The 23,076-nt window shown below is 46.1% G+C and overlaps 1 protein-coding gene across 1 annotated transcript in view; it reads right to left on the bottom strand.

Annotated features, from left to right (window-relative positions):
• Positions 1 to 3,597: 3,597 nt before the first annotated feature.
• Positions 3,598 to 23,076, bottom strand: part of LOC126484095 (UDP-glycosyltransferase UGT5-like) — a 181,023-nt gene continuing 161,544 nt past the window's right edge. Inside the window, exon 7 of the mRNA XM_050107470.1 lies at positions 3,598 to 4,265. Within this exon, the coding sequence (XP_049963427.1) occupies positions 3,977 to 4,265 (289 nt within the window). The 3' untranslated portion in view covers positions 3,598 to 3,976. The remainder of the gene's footprint in view (positions 4,266 to 23,076) is intronic.

The raw sequence follows: 23,076 nt of genomic DNA, 5'->3' as shown, positions 1-23,076 counted from the left end.
TAGATTAAAATTACCTTATGTTTGACAACACAATCTGTGTCTAATCATTTATTTCATTCTTGATTAGTTTAATTTATAAACCATAATGTATGTATGTATGTATGTAGTAATGTATCTAATATTGTTTTTTTTTAGTTTGCTTCTGACACGATAAATAATAATAAACTTAATCTAACTTAAACTAACTTCGGTAAGGACAACACACACATCCATGCCCGAGGGAGGACTCGAACCTCCAACGGGGAAGCCGCGCGAACCGCTGAAGGCACTTTGGCCGCGCTGCTACCCCGCGCGGCTCTACGTTTATGTTCCATTATTCTATAGCAGGGGTTCCGAACAAAATTTTCTCGAGGACCCCCTCATCGAGCATGATTGGTACCGCGTCATATCACAGTATCAAGTACCTAAAAAAGCCAAATTAATAGTCTTATTATACGTTTCCTATTTTCGGTACTTAGAAAAAACATTGACATTCATTATTGAAATAAAATTTTGAGCTTAAAACTTTTTCAATTTAGCCCTCATTGTTATTGTTAAATTTTTGATTATTGCTCAAAATCTTTGTCTTCAAATCTGGGTGTTTAGCATAACAAACTCCTTAAACAAATAATGGCCGATTGTCGTCTGAAATGCGAGTTTTGTGTAAAGTGACTGTCAGTTGTCGGCTGCAAAGAGGCAACGCGCGCAGTCTAAGGCATACAGCACAAGTATTTGCCTCTATCTAATTCTAGTTTTGCGCTAGAGTGTGCTAGTGTCAGTTGGCTCTAGGAGGACGCTAGACGTACAAGATAGCGTTCGCTAAAGCTCTGCTCATGCAGGAAGCGGCCAAAACAAAAAAATCTGTTATCGTACGAAATATATTTAATATATTTTTATTCTAATAGCATCTTGCGGCCCCCTCTGGCATAGCTCGCGGACCACAAGGGGTCTGCGGAGCACCTGTTGGGAACCACTGTTCTATAGAAGGGGAAAAGAAAAGAAATGTGGCGAGCTCTTGTTCTAGAAACAATATCAGGATAGTGTAGGAGGCGTACAGAAAATCTACTCGTAAATTGGAATACCCAATGGAGATCTGAATGGCGCTCATCCCAAAAACGTGCCAGCCGGAGTGACCGTGCGGTTCTGGGCGCTACAGACTGGAGCCGGGCGACCGCTACGGTCGCAGGTTCGAATCCTGCCTCGGGCATGGATGTGTGTGATGTCCTTAGGATAGTTGGGTTTAATTAGTTCTAAGTTCTAGGCGACTGATGACCTCAGAAGTTAAGTCGCATAGTGCTCAGAGCCATTTGAACCAGAGCCCAAAAACGTGCTCAATGACTTTCCCCATTGACCACACCTTCTGGTAATTATTTTGAATATAATCTGGTATAGTAAAGTGGCATTATTTCTGTTAGCACATTTATTTGTTTCGAAATTTTCATTTCAAAGAAATAACTTAAAAAGTATCTTATATTCAAAAGAATGTGTATGATGGAAACAATACTTCCTAATATTGGTGGATTACTGTAGCCTGTAATTTTACTCATCATTGACGGTGCTAAAGTGCATAAAGCCTGTTTATTTTGAAAGACTCTTTTGTTATTTAAGTATTCAAGGTTATAGAAAAAGATGAAGCAGATTATTCTGTCCACATGATTGGTTTCCCACATTCGAGTAGGTGAATACCAGTATGGTACGCAAGTCCCACCACCATTACACGATTCGCAAGCATGTCTAAAACGTTCACACTTTCACATAGAATAACACTAGACTCAGATAGATGGAAAAATGCGTATGAATTTCTAAGGGACCAAACTGCTGAGGTCATCGGTCCCTAGACGTACCACTACTTAAACTAACTTATGCTAATAACAAGACACACATCCGTGCCCGAGGGAGGACTTGAACCTTCGGCGGGGGAGGGGGGTGGGGGGCGCAATCAGTGACATGGCGCCTCATACCGCGCGGCGCAAATAGGTGGAGTACCCAGATTCCGTCTCGGGATGGGTGGTGACGGGGAGAGGGGGGAGGGGGGGAGGGAGCGGCCGAGGAGGGGAGGGCGGTGGTAGAGGGAAGGGGAGCGTGGTGGCACAAAGGACATGTGGCCCGCCTCTACCACAATCACTGCCCAGTCTAGATTCATATTCCGATCCGTTATGATACGGGATAAGGACAGCAAAACGAAGAAACTTACGTGAGCCGTGGTAAAAATTGCTGTTTTGAAGAGCGCGCCGCAGCGCGTTGTGTAAAGCAGTCGCCCTCCGTTTCTGGCGGTGGCGCCGCTGTGGCAATCGCAGCTTTGGTGTCTCCCTCTGGTGAAAAAGGAGAAAGGTTGCCTGTTCACGTGCATTTAAGGGGCGCTATAAGGGGAGTCTGGGTCAGTTGGTCAGCCGGGTCAGTGTGGGGCAGTCGGTGTCTGTCTGTCGTCCGGAGTGCTAGTACGTGTTAGGCCGCCAGTCTGCTCGAGTTTGTTCAGGCAATGGTCATTGGCGGTTGGATCGATCGGTTGGTCGGTCGCGCACTGGGACACAAGATGACTTGTCCGTCTTGAGCGTCGGCGCATGTGAGGTCGCCACGTCAGTCCAGTGGGCCGCGCCGTATACCGAGGGGTAGTGGCTTCGCGGCCAACACGAGAGCAACAGGAGTCAACCCACGACATCGGTCTGACCGGCGCGAGCTGCGACGCCGTGAGACGGGAGATCAGCGCGCCTTCCTGCGTCCATTGGAGCGGCTGGCAGCGGACGGTTCGGGAGAGCGTTTTGGGGATGCTGCGCCAGGTCTTCGCCAGACATCGCAGTTTATTAGAAGTTAAGTGATTCGTGATATGTTGTATCATTTACTTGTTAAATTCTACTTGTTTTTTGGTCAGTCTCTCGTCCCCAGCTAGCTCGTCTATCTCCCGTCCGCATTTGTTAGGCAGTTAGTGTCTGTCTGTCTGTATGTCTGTCGGTCTGCCGTACGTTAATAGCTGCCTCTGTCATGTTTGTCGGATTCGGTGTTTACGAATTTATTGCTTGAAGTATAACGGCCGAATTCCTGAAATATGTTTTTATCTTGCCTATCATCTTGAGAGGCAGTATACGTGTAATGTACAGCATGTCTGGCCAACCTTGTATATTTAATGTCAGAATTCATTTCATGGGTTTTTATTTAAATGGTCATTTTAGTATATAAAGTTGCCACCCTTCCACTCTAAGGGTAAAAAAAAAAAAATCAAGTTGCACCTTCGGTGGCAAATTAATCTTTTAATGTTAGTGTTTTGTACCATTTCCATCCCTCCCACAGGGTGCATAGTTTATTTTCTTGCGTGAGTTGTTAAAACTTTTAGTTTAAAGTAATCTGGTGTGTTGCAGATTTGCACCAGTGTAGTCTTTCAGAGGTTGTTGTGAGCAGTCGTGACTACGGCCGTGTCAAAAGGGAGCGGCAAGGTTCTCAGCCCGAAAGCTCATACTGTCAAAAATTTGTTCTTTCTGCCTCTGAATAAATTGTAACATGATATTTAGAGGGTGCTTTCTGATTATAATTTTAAATCTGTTAAAAAAAAAAAGGCTTTTAGGAATAAAATGTTCCATTTGTTGAAATAAATCTGATTGGTTTGCATCAGTTACCCACCGGCAACTACTTCCACGCTCACATAGTGTGATTAAATGTGTTAATGCTCTTGATGAATCGCTAGTAAATAGAGTATATTCTTAAGAAAAGGTTTTGAAGGTAAATTCACGGTTCAGTCTGCCAGCTAATATCGATGCTACGGTTTGATAGTCGCATATGTATGAAGCGCCAAACATTACATTGATAATGAGTGCAACAATTGGTCAAAATATAATTATGTTATTTGAGGCTGCCAGAATGTACAAAGACGCCATCCAAAGATGCTTACTTTCCACTGTACAGTAGTTATGTTCCCCTTAATTATGTCCCTTTATCATATGTAACTTGCAGAATAGACCACCTTGGCTTCACACATTTGTTACAACTTGCGCAGCCGTTCGCAAAGTCATTTGGTCTTCTTTTTGTTAGCTGGGAGCCTTCTCGGCGTGCAGCACCTCAGCAGCGCCCGTGCACCAAAGAAGAGCAGCGCCACAGAGAAGACGACCGCCGCCACCACGAAGGCAGCGACGTCTAGCAGCAGGCACTGGTACCAGGCCAGGTCCAGCGCCGCAGACCTCAGGTGCGGCGCCCCCCGGTGCCTGATGACGTACTCCACCCAGTAGATCGCCTCTTCCATCGGAGGTCGTGGTCTGTCCCGGAACAACTGGGACACTTGTTTGGCGCGCTCACGATACCTAAGAAGAAAACATCCATACAGTGTGAGGTATCCATCGACATCGTACGTCGTATATTACCGTCACTTCAGAAAACAGTGCCAATACCGTCTTTCGTTAACCACCTGCCGCATTCTTGCCAGTACTTCGGTAATATTTGATCACTTTCCCTCTTACAACTACGAGTCGACAGGCTTAAAAGGGATGTCTGACCTTTTTCCAAAGTAGCAGCAAAAGTAATATAGTCGAGAGAAACAGTTAAGTAGAAACTATTCACTTAGTACATGACATTTTGATCTCAGAAGGGCTGGTCGGCTGAAAACGTTATTTATACATTTACTCATAAAATATTAGAATCCTTAAACAACAAAACATGCCTAGTGCAATTTTTTTGGTCTGTCCAAGGCGATTGACTGTATAAATAATGCTATTCTATTAAAATCTTATGTTCTGTGGAATTGTTGGCTTTACAAACATCTACACTCCTGGAAATTGAAATAAGAACACCGTGAATTCATTGTCCCAGGAAGGGGAAACTTTATTGACACATTCCTGGGGTCAGATACATCACATGATCACACTGACACAACCACAGGCACATAGACACAGGCAACAGAGCATGCACAATGTCGGCACTAGGACAGTGTATATCCACCTTTCGCAGCAATGCAGGCTGCTGTTCTCCCATGGAGACGATCGTAGAGATGCTGGATGTAGTCCTGTGGAACGGCTTGCCATGCCATTTCCACCTGGCGCCTCAGTTGGACCAGCGTTCGTGCTGGACGTGCAGACCGCGTGAGACGACGCTTCATCCAGTCCCAAACATGCTCAATGGGGGACAGATCCGGAGATCTTGCTGGCCAGGGTAGTTGACGTACACCTTCTAGAGCACGTTGGGTGGCACGGGATACATGCGGACGTGCATTGTCCTGTTGGAACAGCAAGTTCCCTTGCCGGTCTAGGAATGGTAGAACGATGAGTTCGATGACGGTTTGGATGCACCGTGCACTATTCAGTGTCCCCTCGACGATCACCAGTGGTGTACGGCCAGTGTAGGAGATCGCTCCCCACACCATGATGCCGGGTGTTGGCCCTGTGTGCCTCGGTCGTATGCAGTCCTGATTGTGGCGCTCACCTGCACGGCGCCAAACACGCATACGACCATCATTGGCACCAAGGCAGAAGCGACTCTCATCGCTGAAGTCGACACGTCTCCATTCCTCCCTCCATTCACGCCTGTCGCGACACCACTGGGGGCGGGCTGCACGATGTTGGGGCGTGAGCGGAAGACGGCCTAACGGTGTGCGGGACCGTAGCCCAGCTTCATGGAGACGGTTGCGAATGGTCCTCGCCGATACCCCAGGAGCAACAGTGTCCCTAATTTGCTGGGAAGTGGCGGTGGGGTCCCCTGCGGCACTACGTAGGATCCTACGGTCTTGGCGTGCATCCGTGCGTCGCTGCGGTCCGGTCCCAGGTCGACGGGCACGTGCACCTTCCGCCGACCACTGGCGACAACATCGATGTACTGTGGAGACCTCACGCCCCACGTGTTGAGCAATTCGGCGGTACGTCCACCCGGCCTCCCGCATGCCCACTATACGCCCTCGCTCAAAGTCCGTCAGCTGCACATACGGTTCATGTCCACGCTGTCGCGGCATGCTACCAGTGTTAAAGACTGCGATGGAGCTCCGTATGCCACGGCAAACTGGCTGACACTGACGGCGGCGGTGCACGAATGCTGCGCAGCTAGCGCCATTCGACGGCCAACACCGCGGTTCCTGGTGTGTCCGCTGTGCCGTGCGTGTGATCATTGCTTGTACAGCCCTCTCGCAGTGTCCGGAGCAAGTATGGTGGGTCTGACACACCGGTGTCAATGTGTTCTTTTTTCCATTTCCAGGAGTGTATTTTGATTAATACTTAACGAAAAGAAAGCAAAACTTTGTCCTGAATAATTCAAACAATGTTGGAAACAGAGAAAATTTTAGTTACTGGGGATCAATCATGAAAGAAGTCCCACAGGGTTCACTTTTGGGTCCACTCCTATGTGAATGACCTTCCTCTTAATGTTAATGAAGCACAACTGGTCTTTTTACAGACGATACTAGTGTCACAATAAAACCGATCAGAATGAAACAAAACAGAAGAGATTGTTAATGGTGTATTGAGAGATCCTTTGAAAAAGGAGTCTCCGTTAATTTTGAGAAAACATAGTATATACAGTTTTGTACAAGCCATACCAACAGATGTAGCACATAAACAGAAGAAAGCAAACAGGGTAAAATGTACCAAATTTTTGTATCTTCATAGCGATGAAAACTTGAAGTGGAAGAAACATACTTCTGATCTGCTTAAACAATTCAGTTCTGCTACTTCTATTCCTCACATAATTTCTCGTCTTAGAAACAAACGTGTCAGCCACATAACATATCTTATATATTTCTAATCAGTGGGATAATTTTATGGGGAAACTCATGCTTTAGAAAGGAAGTACTGACTGCAGAGAAACTAGCAGTAAGAATAATATGTGCTGTTTGCTCACAGCTATCTTTCAGGTATCTCTTGAAGGAGTTAGAAATTTTAATAGCTCCTTCACAATAGGTACATTCACTTATGAAATTCGTCAGAAATAATCTATCACAATAATATCAAAAATGTCCTCATCTACAATGCTAGAATAAAAAATTACCGTTATTACTCATTACTTAAGCTGTTAGTGTCTCATAAAGGAGTTCAGTGTGCATCAAAAAAGTTTTGATCATTTTCCCATTACATAAAATATCTAACACATAGAAACACAACTTTTAAATATAATGTAAAATCATTTCTGCTTGACAACACCTCCTTTTTCATAGACGATTTTTATTAAAAATAACTGGGAGTCTGTTAAATGAAAAAAAAATAGTTTGAAGTGTATATACCGTGAAAATAATCTGCTCATTAATGTTAAATTTAGGTCAGGGAGCAATTTAGGAATTTGTAAATGGCCAGCATGTAGCCATCCACTGAAAGTACAGTTCCTGTAAACTGACTCTTGTCAACAGCAATTCGACAAAAAAACGTTCATATTATCTAGGAACATTAACTAACTTACTAGCCGATCTACTCCCTCCAGTGTTATTCACTCTGCACATCGAGCAAGCAGTGAAGGAAACTAAGGAGAAATCTGGAAAAGGAATTCATTCATACATTACTGTGTTCACTCAGCATTTCCACAACGCTATAACTCTGACGGACTTGTTATTTGCTTCGACCAAGTCCTACGTTCTGCAAGGCTTTACCAGTAGAATCATATGAGGAAGTGGCCAGAATCTTGTGAGATTCCACGTTCATAGAGCACGTCTCCATCAGTCGGAAGGCTGCTGATCTTGCAATGGGAGACGGCCACACAAAGATGAGTGAGTGATCTTCAAACAGAGCAGGGTGACCGCGCCCTGCAGCTAGCTCTTCCTTTGCAGGGATATCCGGTGGCAGATTACTCTTCCATCCAGTGACGTCGTTAGTAGAGTCCTGCATGACCGAGTAAGCGAGCACAAAATACGAGGTGGGGCGAGCACACCCTAATTGGATAGGCTACCCGCACTAGTTCTTGTGACAGAGCATAGAAGCCGTGACCGAATACGTAGCACATAACTTCAAACACATTACACGTGTTACTATCCGTGTGACACTGCAGCCAGTACGGGCTTCTTATTTGTAGTGTGTCTCTCTCTGTAATCATGGAGCGCGAGGAAGCCAGTGTAGTAAGACGTAAGATGGAAACCAATGTTTACACATTAAAGAAACGGGAAGGTCTAAAAAGCCAAGTATGGAGTACATTTCTGTTGGTTGTAGATGAAAACATTGCGTCTACCGGGTACGTATCGTGCATAAACTGCTCCACTTCATTGTTTTTCCAGTCGGGAACCACTCATTTAAAGAAACACAGTTGCAAGAAACCACTCAAAGATCGTTTCTTTGGCCGTCCTTCCGTTATCTTAATATGCTTGAAATAAGTGAAAAGCAGGAAATTCTTAACAATGTGCGACAAATGTGTGCTACGTACGCAGGTACAACATTCAATCATTAACAAAATCGTTTTTGCATAGTTAGTGGAAAGTGTATTGTAGAGAAACGGGAATGTTGTGACTCGTATAATATTTCATTAACGTAAAACATCTCGTTTTTATGGGAACGGGGGTCGGGTTGTTTGGGGGGAGAGACCAAACAGCGAGGTCATCGGTCTCTTACGGGAATCAGAATGAGATTTTCACTCTGCAGCGGAGTGTGCGCTGATATGAAACTTCCTGGCGGATTAAAACTGTGTGCCCGACCGAGACTCGAACTCTGGACCTTTGCCCGCGAAAGGCAAAGGTCCCGAGTTCGAGTCTCGGTCGGGCACACAGTTTTAATCTGCCAGGAAGTCTCTTACGGGAATGTTTCGATGATTTCCATATCAGTTCTGTATTACTTGTCTCTTTTGTTTATTATCATAGATCCTTCAAGTACTGTATCATCACCACCCAGAAAGAGAGCTCGTTTCAAGGAATGGAGGAACAACAGATCATCCGCAGCAGATGAAGTAGATCTGTACATTTTAATGCACCCCGGAGATGATGACATCTTAAAGTGGTGGAGCAGACATGAAACAGATCTGCCAGGTTTGGCTGCAGTTGCAAGACGTATTTTACGTATCCCAGCAACAAGCGCACCTAGTGAAAGGTGCTTTAGTAAAGCCGGCATGTTACTAACAAATTGCCGCAGCCAATTAAATCCGGAACTCGTTAGTGATTTCCTGCTGATCAACAATAACTATAATTTTGTTTATGTTGCAAACAATTGAAACGTATGACAAGTCTACGTCTGTAAAAGTTTAATGTTCTTTGTATGCGTTCTTTATGAAGTTGGTTGTCTTCTAGATTACAGGGAAAGCACTTATTTAATGTTTCCTATAAATGAAAGGAAAAATATCTCTTTTGTTTGGAAATGAGACTCGTCTTCTATCCGCGATTGTATTGAAATATCATTTTACTTTCCAGGTGCTTTATGAATTTAGCTGTGTCACGTACCCGTTCTTGGAAATGTTACTTTTGTATTAAAAGAGAGAGAGAGAGAGAGAGAGAGAGAGAGAGAGAGAGAGGCGGTGTATTTGTACAGTACAGTACAGTGCAGCGAGCCGGGGCGAGGCGAGGTGAGACGTCAGCGGTGACCGGTCATGCTCGGTTATCCGCGTGTCCGGAATCCGGACAACAGACATGGGGCGAGTACGTGGCCGGGCCGAGTCGTGTGGGGCCGGACACGAGCGGCTCGGTCCCCCCGTCAACAGGCGAGCCGTGACCGGCCAAACACTGGGCGTTGCAGCACTCTAGTTGTTAGACTTTAATGTTCCCTCCAGTCGTTGGGTCCTAGCGATGAAGCTCTCCAGATTTTGAGCTGACAGACTGCAGCTTGATAATCATGCAGTACAGGGCGGGGTCTTTGATTTCCGTCACTCTCTCTGCATCAGCAGCAACGCTTTTCGTTAGTGGGGAGAACTATTCCAACAATCAGGAAAAGTTTGTGGACCAAAATTGGCTTCATACGAGGGACATTTTATAAATAGTGCACATGTTGATATTACTGTGGATTGTTTGATGGAACAAGAATGAAAATTACTTCAGATATAGTTGAGAGCTTGAGGAAGAGGCACGTGTTTTCGTTTTTCCGCTGTGTACTCCAACATAAAACTGGCGAGAGGTGGAAATGAACGCTGCAGTGGTCTCGAATACTGTTACTGTTGAAGACCAGATGTCGTACATCAAGATCGCACCTTTACGCGGCAAAAACCCGATGGATATCAACAGTGCGTTAAGTGAAGTTTCACATGGGACAGTAGTACAGTTTCACGCTGGGTCAATCGTTTTCGTGGAAGTCGTATGAGCATAGACGATAATCCTAGAAGGTCAAAAACATCAATAGGTGAACGAAGTGTGAAACTTGTGACAGGTGTTCTTGATGAACAGCGCAGTATGACTTGTGATGAACTCTCTGAAGAAACAGGGAATCTCCCAACATAAGTATTCCTTATTCTGACAAATGATTTCAAGAAGAGAAAAATTTCTGCGAGATGGGTCCTACACTATTTGACTGCTGAGGAGAAGCAGAAACGCCTGCACATTGCAACCTTGTTTAACAACGATTTAATAGTGAAGGTCAAGGATTCTTGGGTCGAATGAAACGTGGACTAGAGACTTTGAACCGGAGTTGAAATCACTGTCCAATGAGTGGTGAGCTTCACATTCTCCATGCCCAAAAACATTCCGACGCGCCTTATGAAAGCTCAAGCAAATGATGATTTTTGCTTATGATCACCAAGGAATCACCACGAGAGATCGAGTCCCATGTGTCACAGTAGTGTATCATCGTAGTAACTTCATGAAAAACCTGTGCAGAAAAGTGCACAAAACCCAGCGTCATTTGGTCGAGGCTGGGCCACTCATTCGCCATCACAATGCTTGTCCGCATATCGGCAATGTTGTAGCCCCAAAGCGGCGCGAATGCGGCTGGGAAGTGTTGCCGGATCCTCCCTACATCCCGGACGTAAGTCCATCAGATTTCGACTTGCTGCCGAAGTTGAATAAACCTACGCGTGGACGTCGTTATCTTTCTCTGGAAGAGCGTTCTACCACCGTAACCCGAACTATTCGACCGATGAACAGAAGTGGTGTCCTGGATGGGATAATAAAGCTTCCGAGACTTTGAGATTCAGTCATAGAGAAGCAGGGAGACTATACTGAAGGACTGTAAAGAGACATAGAAAAAAATACACATGTAAGAAAAAAAATTGTGTTCGTTATTTATGAAATGTCTCTCGCACAGTTTGACAGGATTCAGTCTCGTTACTGACTGTGTGTCAAGCTGCTTGGTGTGAGCAGATGCACTCGACCCAGGTTAGGTGTATTTTGCAGCTGTCACGCAAAGCAAGAGCAGAACTTCTCAGGACGTGACGACTAGCTTCCCAGGACCTTGCTTGTAAGATTTCTCAAAATATTGTTCCTTGAACTGATCTTCATCCTGGTGTTGTGGCAATGAAAGACACTATGCGTTCAAGAGTAACATCCACACAGACAGATATTGAAGTCGTTCGCCATGCCATGTGACGTCCAATTCGTACCGATCTTCTCTGTTCTCTAAGTGAAATGTACACAATATCTTCGATGATCCCCCTCACAATAAAGGCCAAGAGCATCCAATGATCAAGGCAATTTTTCTTGCACCTCTTCGAATGTCTTCCCTTGAGCAGCCACTTCTGTATCATCAGCATAGATAAAATATCTGGTGTGTCCTGTGATGGGCTGATCACTCATGTAAATATTTAGAAGTACAGGAGCGAGCACTTTGCCTTGAGGTAGGGCGCTCTTTGCATGCACCATCTGCTCTTCTTGCCCTGACGAAAGACCTGAAATCCCCTACTCTGCAGAGAAGTGTCTTTAACGAATGTTAGATGGTAGGGATTAAAGAAATTAAAAGGATTAAATCACCATGAGAAGAAATGACAGTGACATTGTAATTCCGTTAGAGGTGGCTAATGATGTGGAAGCTATGTTGAACGGAATACATTCTCCCGCAAAGAGGTCAGAACGTACAATTTCAAAAAAAACGGAAACAAGAGTGCAGTTGAATTACGTCAGGTGATGTAGAAATAATTAGATTAGGTATCGAAAAGCTTTGTGTAGTAGACGGTTTTACTATTTGGGCAGAAAAATAACTGACGGTGGCAGAAGGATATAAAATGTAGACTGGCATGAGCAACAAAATCTTTCCTGCGAAAAGTAAATATATTCACATGTAATATAAATCAAATTGTTCGTAAGTGTTTCCCTGGAAGTACACTGTTCAAAAGAATTAGCATATGAACCAATGTCCTGTACGTTAAATCTATTTTGAGACAGGCAGTACTTGTGGTCTTCTCGCATGGCATGAGACCTTCGCTTTCAATGTATGAAAGAATTAATGTCATTTGCCAGTAGCCATTTATTGGCTGTGTCATGCACTACCTGAGACAGGCGACCTGTCAGAAGGAAGTGAGTACCGATGTCCCAGTGTTCTCTAGTGAGGTACACAGACGGCAGTTGTCATCTGAGGACGTTGTATGCAACCAGTCGCATGCAATGTAATCTTAATCCAATGCAAGTTGCAAGGGCAGTCTGTCTGATCCAGAAATGATGGACATTCCGTTGCGTTCTTGCAAGTGTCAGTGTCTCTCCATCTGTCGTCACACTACAGGGAGACAAGTCAGTACAGAATGGGTGTTGGACAAGGTCGACGACGAATTACGACCACTCGTGAAGACCGAGATTCGGCCAATTCAGCCTTGCGGGGTCGCAGAGACACCGCCAGAGCACTGCAGAAGGGCCACTAGAGGCGCTGTCTCCGATCACACTGTAAGAATCACATTACAAGAAAGGGCCATACGAACCAGCCCAGCCGGCCGGAGTGGCCGTGCGGTTCTAGGCGCTACAGTCTGGAGCCGAGCGACCGCTACGGTCGCAGGTTCGAATCCTGCCTCGGGCATGGATGTGTGTGATGTCCTTAGGTTAGTTAGGTTTAATTAGTTCTAAGTTCTAGGCGACTGATGACTTCAGAAGTTAATTCGCATAGTTCTCAAAGCCGTTTTAACCAGCCCAGACGTCCTGTTCGAGTACCCCACTTGACACAACATCTTGCAGCTCGCCTTCAGTTCTGCCGTTCCCATGTCAACTGGCAGCTTCGTCACTGGCGAAACGTGCTATTCACAGATGAGTCCAAATATCCTCTGACGTAAGGTGATGGCCGTGTTCGTGTGCGGAAACCCGTGATGAGCGGTACCACCCAAATGTTGTCCAGGAAATCGGGAGATTTCCAAGGTTCTGCGATGTTCTTGGGAGGCTTCAGTGTTGGCAGGCACACGTCGTTGTCGTTGCCCATGGTCGCCTTACCTCCAGGCAGTACATCGAACCGATGGTGTTGAACTATGTGGTGGATGCTGCATACGATTAGCTGAGATGTCTTGCGAAGCCTGGACATTGGAGTAATGGAGTGGCCGGCAGTAAGCCCCGACCTAAATAACGTTGCGCATGTGTAGGACATGCTTGACAGGCGTGTTCGTGGTCGTGCTGTCCCATCACCGGTTCTGCAAGACCTCTCACGGGCTCTCACTGAAAAATGGGAACGGATGTCATAGGGTGACTTCTGTCGAATTACACGCAGCATGCCACGTAGCTATCAGGCAGTGATAAACGCTTGCAGAGGGCATACGCGTTATTGAAGCTCTCGAATTCCAATGAAAAGTACCCAGGCTGACGGAATGAATGACTGTTTCCACTCTGTTTTCAACACCTGTCGGACATTTCATTTCTTTTTATTTAAACGATCGATGACACAATGATGTTTCTTTGTGTACTTGATAAAGGTATAATTTGGTAACATACCCAGTCCTCAGTCTCTGTTCAGTAAAGCTTGGCAGATTCCAAAACTCATGTTCCCCTAATTCTTTTCAGCTATGTATTTCATTCGAATGTTGCCTTACGTGAAAAGAAACGTGGACGGTTTATTGTACAGGCAAGAAGACAATAGGTTTTGGAATGTTGTATTTCTGTAGAATGCTGAATATTGCATTGGTAGATTGGATCTCTAATGAGGAGATACTGAATCGATTTGGAGCGAAATGTGGCTAAAAGAACGGATAGGTTGATAGTGCATACCCAGAAGCATCACGTGGTAGTTAATTTATGATGGAGGGAATAGTAAGGGTAGAAATTCTAGATGGAGGCCACTCGCAATAGACAGCTTCAAATGGATGTAGTTATCTAGAGATGAAGAGACATGCATAGAGGAGAGTAACGTAGAGACCTGCACTTATCCAGTGGTCGGAGTGAAGACAACAACAGCAACAACAACAATAAACACATGCTTTCTACTACAATCAGAGGCGATTCTAGCAAGAAGGCAGGTTCCAATATCCACAGGCGATGGATCGGTTTCATGTTCTTTGTTTTGAAAAAGATAGAAACATTATTAATTTTTTTCCAATGGAACGGTCAGCTACGAAATTTCAAAAGTAAAAAAATGAATAAACTTTTCAAATAAGTCATTGGCCCTTTTGCCCTTATATAGAGGGTGGACCATTTTAATCCATGATGGGGAACAGCTCTGGATACAGATCATATACAGAAGAGATTGGACGCGAACCGCAATCGTAAGCCCTTACCTGGGCCTCCGATGCTGGAGATGAAATGCTGTGGATGGGAAAAGGAGACGGTAATTCGGATGCTCAGGAGAACTAAGAATGTGTGCAGCGTAACTGACGAGCGGTTGTGCACGCCTAACCTTCAATGGAGGGACTCCGACCTCCACCAGGACGCTGGATAACGGACTCGTCCTTAAAGCTCCTGTTGGCAGTCGAACGCCACAGTGGTGCACTGGGTCGAGTAAACGCAACGCGGAGGGCGCCGCCGAACCATAAACCAGACTCCCATAGTCAAGGCGGGATTGAACAAGGGCTCTGTAGAGCTGCAGCAGCGTAGAGCGATCTGCACCCCAGTTGGTGTTGCTCAGGCAGCGGAGGGCACTGAGGTGCGGCCAGGACTTCCACTTCAGCTGACGAAGGTGAGGAAGCCAAGCCCATCGGGCATCGAAAACCAGTCCTAAGAGTCGATATGTCTCCACTGCCGTGAGAGGATCGTCATTAAGGCAAAGTTCTGGTTCCGGATGAAAGGTAAGATGCCGACGGAAGTGCATGACACACGACTTCGTGGCTGAAAACTGGAAGCCGCGGGCTAGAGCCCATGACTTCGCCTTGTGGATGGCGCCCTGTCGGCGCCGCTTGGCAACACCGGTACTGGAGGAGCAGTACAAAATGTAGAAGTCGTGTGAGACCGACGGCCCGACAGCTGCTGCTAGACCGTTAATGGCCACTAAAATTAGAGATACACTCAATAAAGAACCTTGCGGGATCTCATTCTCCTGGATATTGGGGGAACTATGGGGGGCGCAAACTTTGACACAGAAAGTATGGAGTGACAGGAAATTTTGGATAAAAATCGGGAGCAGGCCCAGAGACCCCACTCATATAATGTGGCAAGCATATGATGCCGCCAGGTCGTGTCGTAAGCTTTTCGTAAATCAAAAAAGATGGCAACCAGGTGCTGGCATCTGGAAAAGGCTGGTCGGATGGCAGATTTGAGGGAAACTAAGTTATCAATGGCAGAGCGACCCTGGCAGGAACCGCCCTGGCATGGAGCCAGTAGGCCACGTCACTCCAGGACCCAACACAACCACCGACTTACTATGCGTCCTAACAACTTACAAAGAACGTTGGTGCGGCTGATGGGCCGATAGCTATCCACATCAAGCGGGTTTTTACCGGGTTTGAGCTCTGGAATCATGGTTCTCTCCCGCCATTGCGACGGAAAGACACCATTGCACCAGATTCGGTTGCAGACGACGAGGAAATGTCGCTCGCATCCGGATGAGAGATGTTTGATCATCTGACTGTGGATCCGATCTGGCTCAGGAGCTGTGTTGGGACAATGTGTAAGGATGCTGAGAAGCTCCCACTCTGTAAACAGAGCATTATAGGGTTCACTGTGGCGTTCAGTGAAAGAGAGGACTTTCCTTTTCATCCGTTGTTTGAGAGTGCGAAATGCTGGGGGATAATTCCCTGACGTGAAGGCTCGAGCATAGTGCTCAGCAAACTGCTCGGCAATTGCGTTTGCGTCGCTAGATAACACGTCATTGATGTTAATGCCAGTAACACCTGTCGGGGTCTGGTGCCCACAAACACGTCCGCTCTTCGTACAGACTTGGGAAGGTGACGTATGGCACCCAATGGTCGAGACGTACCTCTCACAGCAGTCCTGTTTCCTTTTATAAGCTGGCGAATGTGGCATGGAACCGTTTAAAAGCAATTGGGTGCTCTAGGGAAGGGTGCCGCTTATGTCGTTGTAGAGCTCGCCGACGCTCTTTAATGGCCTCAGAGATTTCCGGCGACCACCAAGGTACTGACTTTAGCCAGGGGCACCCTAAAAAACAAGGGATCGCGCTTTCCGCCACAGAGACGATCGTTCTAGTGACCTGCTCAACTACCACATCGATGGTGCCATGTCGGGGAGATTCAACGGTGACAGCAGAGATGAAAGTGTCCCAGTATGCATTGTTTAAAGCCTATCGTGGTAAACGTCCAGGGGAATAGCACTGGGGGACTGACAGGAAGATGGGAATGTGGTCACTAACACACAAGTCATCGTGGGCTTTTCAGTGGACAGATGGGAGAAGTTCTGGCCTGCAGAGGGATAAATCATTGGCTGAGTAAGTGCCATGAGCCACACTGAAATGTGTGGGGGCCCCAGTATTTAAGAGGCAGAGGTCGAGTTGATCCAGGAAAGTTTCTACATCTCTATCTCGGCCAATAAGCACAGTGCCACCCCTCAAGGTGTATGGGCATTAAAATCTCACAAAAATAGGAAAGGTTTAGGGAATTGATGAACCAGTGCAGCCAATGCATTCAGGGATACTGGAGGAAGATATACATTGCAGACAGTTATTTCCTGAGTCTTCCTTATCCTGACAACCACAGCTTCAAGAGGGGTTTCAAGGGACACAGGTTCACTGCATACTGAGTTCAGGACATAGACACAAACTCCACCTAACACTCTATTATAGTGGCTACAGTTCTTGTAACACCCCCTATAGTCGCAAAGGAGAGGCGTCCGCATTGCCGGGAACCAGGTTTCCTGGAGGGCAATGCAGAAAGCAGGTGTAAAGCTTAACAGCTGCCATAGCTCAGCCAGGTAGTGGAGAAAACCGCAGCAATTCCACTGGTGGATGACGTTATCATGAGGCTGGGAAGGCATTAAGCATGCATGGAGGCAGGTTACGCCTCAGGGTCACCTGGTGCTACCGATTGAGTATTTGTATACATTCCTATTGCGGATGAGGCATCAGTGAGATCCAGATCCTCAGGCGATGCTGAGATCTCCGCCTCATTCGCAGGTGCAGAATTGGTAGGGAGAGGTGGTGTTAGGACCACCAGAGGGTCATTTTTCTTAGCAGACTTCTTTGTTTGCTTGCCCTCTCACTTTTCTTTAGGGGCTTGCTGGGAGGACTTCTGGCATGGAGGAAGCCCATGAAGCTCTTTGTCCAGCAGCTTTTGGCTCCTTTAGCCACTGGCGAGTACTACTGTGGCATTAGTGCAGATCTTGGGAGAGGGGTCCCAAGGGACCCCATCCACATGAATGGAGCTGGAGGAGGTTGTTGCTTTTCTGGCTGGAGGGAGAGGACCAATGTGCCCTGCATTTGGGGCGGCCTTGCCCCCGAAGAAGGTACTTTGGGAGCAATGGAAGGAGATTTTCCCCCTGCCACCAAGGGGGCGAATGTATTCTGGAGGCCGGAGGGCCCACTGTTCGTGGCACAGAATGTGGTACGACTGGTACTTGTGATGGCGATGGTAATGTAACTGCAGTGTATGTGTACGTCAACTGAATGGGGTGTAATCGTTCAAATTTACGTTTAGCCTCTTGGTAAGTCAACTGATCCAGGGTCTTGTACTGCATGATTCTCTGCTCCTTTTGGAGTACTGTGCAGTCTGACGAGCAGGGGGAGTGCTGCTCTCCACAATTGATACAAGTGTGAGGAGGCGCACAGGGCGTATCTAGATGCAGTGGACGTCCGCAGTCTCGACATATGGCCTTGGAAGTGCAGTGGGAGGACATGTGCCCTAATTTCCAGCACTTAAAGCACCGCATAGGGGGAGGAACGTATGGTTTAACGTCATAGCGGTAAACCATCACCTTGACCTTTTCAGGCAATGATTTACCCTCAAAGGCCAAGGTGAAAACACCAGTAGCAACCCTGTTGTCTTTGGGTCTCCCGTAAACGCGCCTGATAAAATGAACACCCTGCCGTTCTAGATTGTCACGGAGCTCGTGAGGAGGTCCCCATGGAAAATAATCCACTGAACCATGTTGAGGCTTTTATTGGGAGCAACGGAAACAGTAATATCACCCAGCCAGTCACAAGCGAGTGACGCTTGGGATTGGGCTGGGGTTGCTGTCTGAAACAAGACTGCAATGCTCATCTTGGACAGTGCTGTCACTTCCCCAAACTTATCCTCAAGATGTCCAGCAACAGACTGAGGCTTCATAGGTAGAAAGGAGTCCCTGTCCATTCCAACCGAGGCGAATATGGCTCTCTTCTTTCTGTCGCACTATGTTCCTCCCATGGTGTAGCGATGGAAGGAAACGATTGAGGGTCATATCTGTTAGCGTTGTACTTTACAGAAGCTCTCCACTGCAGAGTGAAAATCTCATTCTGGAAACATCCCCCAGGTTGTGGCTAAGCCATGTCCCCGCAATATCCTTTCTTTCAGGAGTGCTAGTTCTGCAATGTTCGCAGGAGATCTTCTGTAAAGTTTGGAAGGTAGGAGACGAGGTACTGACAAAAGTAAAGCTGTGAAGACGGGGCGTGAGGCGTGCTTGGGTAGCTCATTGGTAGAGCACTTGCCCGCGAAAGGCAAAGTCCCGAGTCCGAATCTCGATCCGGCACACAATTTTAATCTGCCAGGAAGTTTCAAAAGCAGATAAAAACTCACTTGACGCCTACCTGAGAGACAATCTCCACTCGTTCCAAATTAATAATATAAGTGTAGACCAGATGTGGCTTAAATTCAAAGAAATACTATCGGCAGCAATTGAGAAATTTATACCAAATAAATTAACAAACGACGGAGCTGATCCTCCTTGGTACACAGAACGGGTTAGAAAACTGCTGCAGAAACAACGAAACAAACATGCCAAATTTAAACAGACGCAAAATCTCCAAGATTGGCGATCTTTTACAGAAGCTCGAAATTTAGCGCGGACTTCAATGCGAGATGCCTATAACAGTTTCCACAACGAAACGTTGTCTCGACACCTGTCAGAAAATCCAAAGAGATTCTGGTCGTATGTCGTGTGGCGAGGGCCTCCCGTCGGGTAGACCGTTCGCCTGGTGCAAGTCTTTCGATTTGACGCCACTTCGGCGACTTGCGCGTCGATGGGGATGAAATAATGATGATTAGGACAACACAACATCCAGTCCCTGAGCGGAGAAAATCTCCGACCCAGCCGGGAATCGAACCCGGGCCCTTTGGATTGACAGTCTGTCGCGCTGACCACTCAGCTACCGGGGGCGGACTGGTCGTATGTAAAGTATGTTAGCGGCAAGAAGCAATCAATGCCTTCTCTGCGCGATAGCAATGGAGATACTATCGAAGACAGTGCTGCCAAAGCAAGAGTTACTAAACACAGTCTTCCGAAATGCCTTCACAAAAGAAGACGAAGTAAATATTCCAGAATACGAATCAAGAACAGCTGCCAACATGAGTTACGTAGAAGTAAATATCCTCAGAGTAGTGAAGCAACTTAAATCACTTAATAAAAGCAAGTCTTCTTGTCCAGACTGTATACCAATTAGATTCGTTTCGGAGTTATGCTGATGCATTAGCTCCATACTTACCAATCATATACAACCGTTCGCTCGATGAAAGATCGGTACCCAAAGACTGGAAAGTTGCACACGTCACACCAATATTCAAGAAAGGTAGTATGAGTAATCCACTAAATTACAGGCCCATGTCGTTAACGTCGATATGTAGTAGGATTTTAAAACATATATTGTATTCGAACATTATGAATTACCTCGAAGAAAACTGTCTATTAACACACAGTCAACATGGTTTTAGAAAACATCGTTCCTGTGAAACACAACTAGCTCTTTATTCACATGAAGTATTGAGTGCTATTGACAAGGGATTTCAGATCGATTCCGTATTTCTGGATTTCCGGAACGCTTTTTACACTGTACCACACAAGCGGCTCGTATTGAAATTGCGTGCTTATGGAATATCGTCTCAGTTATGTGACTGGATTTGTGATTTCCTGTCTGAGAGGTCACAGTTCGTAGTAACTGACGGAAAGTCATCGAGTAAAAGTGTTTTTGGCGTTCCCCAAGGTAGTGTTATAGGCCCTCTGCTGTTCCTTCTCTATATAAATGATTTGGGAGACAATCTGAGCAGCCGTCTTCGGTTGTTCGCAGATGACGCTGTCGTTTATAGACTAATAAAGTCATCAGACGATCAAACAAACGGCAAAACAACGATTTAGAAAAACTATGTGAATGGTGCGAAAAGTGGCAGTTGACTCTGAATAATGAAAAGTGTGAGGTCATCCACATGAGTGCTAAAAGGAACTCGTTAAACTTCGGTTACACGATAAATCAGTCTAATCTAAAAGCCGTAAATTCAACTAAATACCTACAATTACGAACAACTTAAATTGGAAAGAACACATAGAAAATGTCGTGGGGAAGGGTAACCAAAGACTGCGTTTTATTGGCAGGACGCTTAGAAAATGTAACAGACCTACTAAGGAGACTGCATACACTACGCCTGTCCGTCATCTTTTAGAATACTGCTGCGCGGTGTGGGATCCTTAGCAGGCAGGACTGACGGAGTACATCGAAAAAGTTCAAAGAAAGGCAGCACGTTTTGTATTATCGCGAAACAGGGGAGAGAGTATCACAGAAATGATACAGGATTTGGGCTGGAAATCGTTAAAAGAAAGGCGTTTTTCGTTGCAACGGAATCTTCTCACGAAATTCCAATCACCGAATGCGAAAATATTTTGTTGACACTGACCTACGTAGGGAGGAACGATCGCCACGATAAAATAAGGGAAATCAGAGCTCGTACGGAAAAGTTACAGGTGTTCATTCTTTCCGCGCGCTATACGAGATTGGAATAATAGAGAATCGTGAAGGTGGTTCGATGAACCCTCTGCGAGGCACTCAAATGTGATTTGCAGAGTATCCATGTAGATGTAGATGTGTTCGTGCAGCAACATGTGGTCGTGTATTGTCTTGCTGAATAATGGCGTCTGGGCTCTTGTGCAGAAAGAGTATGGTTACAGGGCGCAGGATGTCATCCACGTAGGTCACAATGGTCGCAGTGCCCTCGACACTTACCAGCTGTGGTTTGTGGCTGGATCCAGTAGCAACCCACACCATATGGTCTTGCACTGGCGCTGTGTGTCTTGTGCGAATAAAGTAACTGTGATGCCGCTCCCCCTGTCTGCGGCGAACCAAAATGCAGCCATCATCTAGCCTGTTTCTGCACATTTGTCAAAGGTAGGCGGAGAAGTGGGCGACGCGTACGTAACCCATGCCGTGGTCAACAGCGGCGGATTGTTACCGCTGATAGTGTACGATGCGTCACACTGTTCCACTGTTGCGCCAAAGCCGAGGAGGACGCATATCTGTCCTGCAGTGCCATTCGGATGAGGTGTCGATCTTCTCGGGGGATAGTCTGGTTGGTACGACCTGACCCATCTCGTCGTGTTCTACGGCCCTCCGTGAACCATTCCGCGCACATCCGCTGCATGCCGAAACACTTCGTCCCATACGAGAAGCAATTTGCCGGATGCATGCATCACATTCTCTCATGCCAATAATGCGCTCGCTTTCAAACTCACTGATTTGACGGTAAGGTTCGCACATACATCTTCGAGGCATCACGCTCTGATCAATTACCTTCGATGTATAGCGACAACGAGAGGCGCAGACTTCTTTTACCGGTACGTAGTGTTGTGCCGCGATATCGATATTGACTTCGGTTCCGCTGTCCGACATGGTACAAATACCAATCATTTCTGCAAAACATACTAATGCACATGTCATGTGAATATGAACGTCCTATCTCTAGTCGTTCAAGGTTTTCTGGTTATTTTTCTGAACATGAATATACTTACGAGTAAACAAGTTACTCTACCCATATAATGTCTTTGGCATGACTTTGAAGTGCACAGTGACCTGATAAACGATTATCGTCATGCGCAGGAACGACATTACTTGCCGGTCCCAGTCATAAATACAGTTGCCAAAAGTCACGGGAAGGGCTGTCCAATTTTAATATGTGCCATGGATGACGCCCGAATGTTGCTCCTAGATGCGGTGTATGGCAGTCTGTTATAATAGCTATGTAATGAACGTGTTAAGTGACTTTGAACGTTGAATGACAGTCGTAGCATATCGGAGAATGCACAACAAATCTGATGTCAACAGCGCCTTCAGCATCACAGTGAAAATGTTTAACGAACAGACGCCACCTCGCCTTCGAAGAAGCCATGCGAGGAGGATGGCGGTCTGATGTCTGTCCCGTCGTCTCCGGTTTGGATGTGGGACGTCAGGAAGCTATTTCTGGCAGGACTGTACGGAACAGCTGCAGCGGTTTAATTTCAGTAGTTGATGACTGGACGTCACATCCACTGCCTTCCCTGACGTTTGCCAGTCAGTGCGTAACACTAATATCGATATTACCTATAATTTTCTTATCTAAAAATGTTCAAATGTGTGTGAAATCTTATGGGACTTAACTGCTAAGGTCATCAGTCCCTAACCTTACACACTACTTAACCTAAATTATCCTAAGGACAAACACACCCACGCCCGAGGGAGGGCTCGAACCTCCGCCGGGACCAGCTGCACAGCCCATGACTGCAGCGCCCTAGACCGCTCGGCTAATCCCGCACGGCTTTTCTTATCTAACTTCTTTGGCTGGTTCCACTTAATGTGGCTTCTTTGAAACCCTGCTCTTGGATGTAACATCCATGTAAATTTTTTATGCATTGTTTATGATAATTTATGTAATTTTAATTAATCTATGGATGTACTCATAATTTCAAAAGTACTTCTAGTAATGGTTCGTGCATAGGGCATGTATGTTTGTAACTACGTAAAACTTGGACGGAAGCCCCTCTGCAACGAAACTCGCTTCGAGGGAACGGGAAAGGTGAATCTGGTGAAC

The sequence above is a fragment of the Schistocerca serialis genome, chromosome 6 (assembly GCF_023864345.2).
Source record: "Schistocerca serialis cubense isolate TAMUIC-IGC-003099 chromosome 6, iqSchSeri2.2, whole genome shotgun sequence".
NCBI lineage: Eukaryota > Metazoa > Arthropoda > Insecta > Orthoptera > Acrididae > Schistocerca > Schistocerca serialis.
Note: the sequence above shows the minus strand (reverse complement) of the source record. Positions and strands in the feature narration are given on the sequence as shown.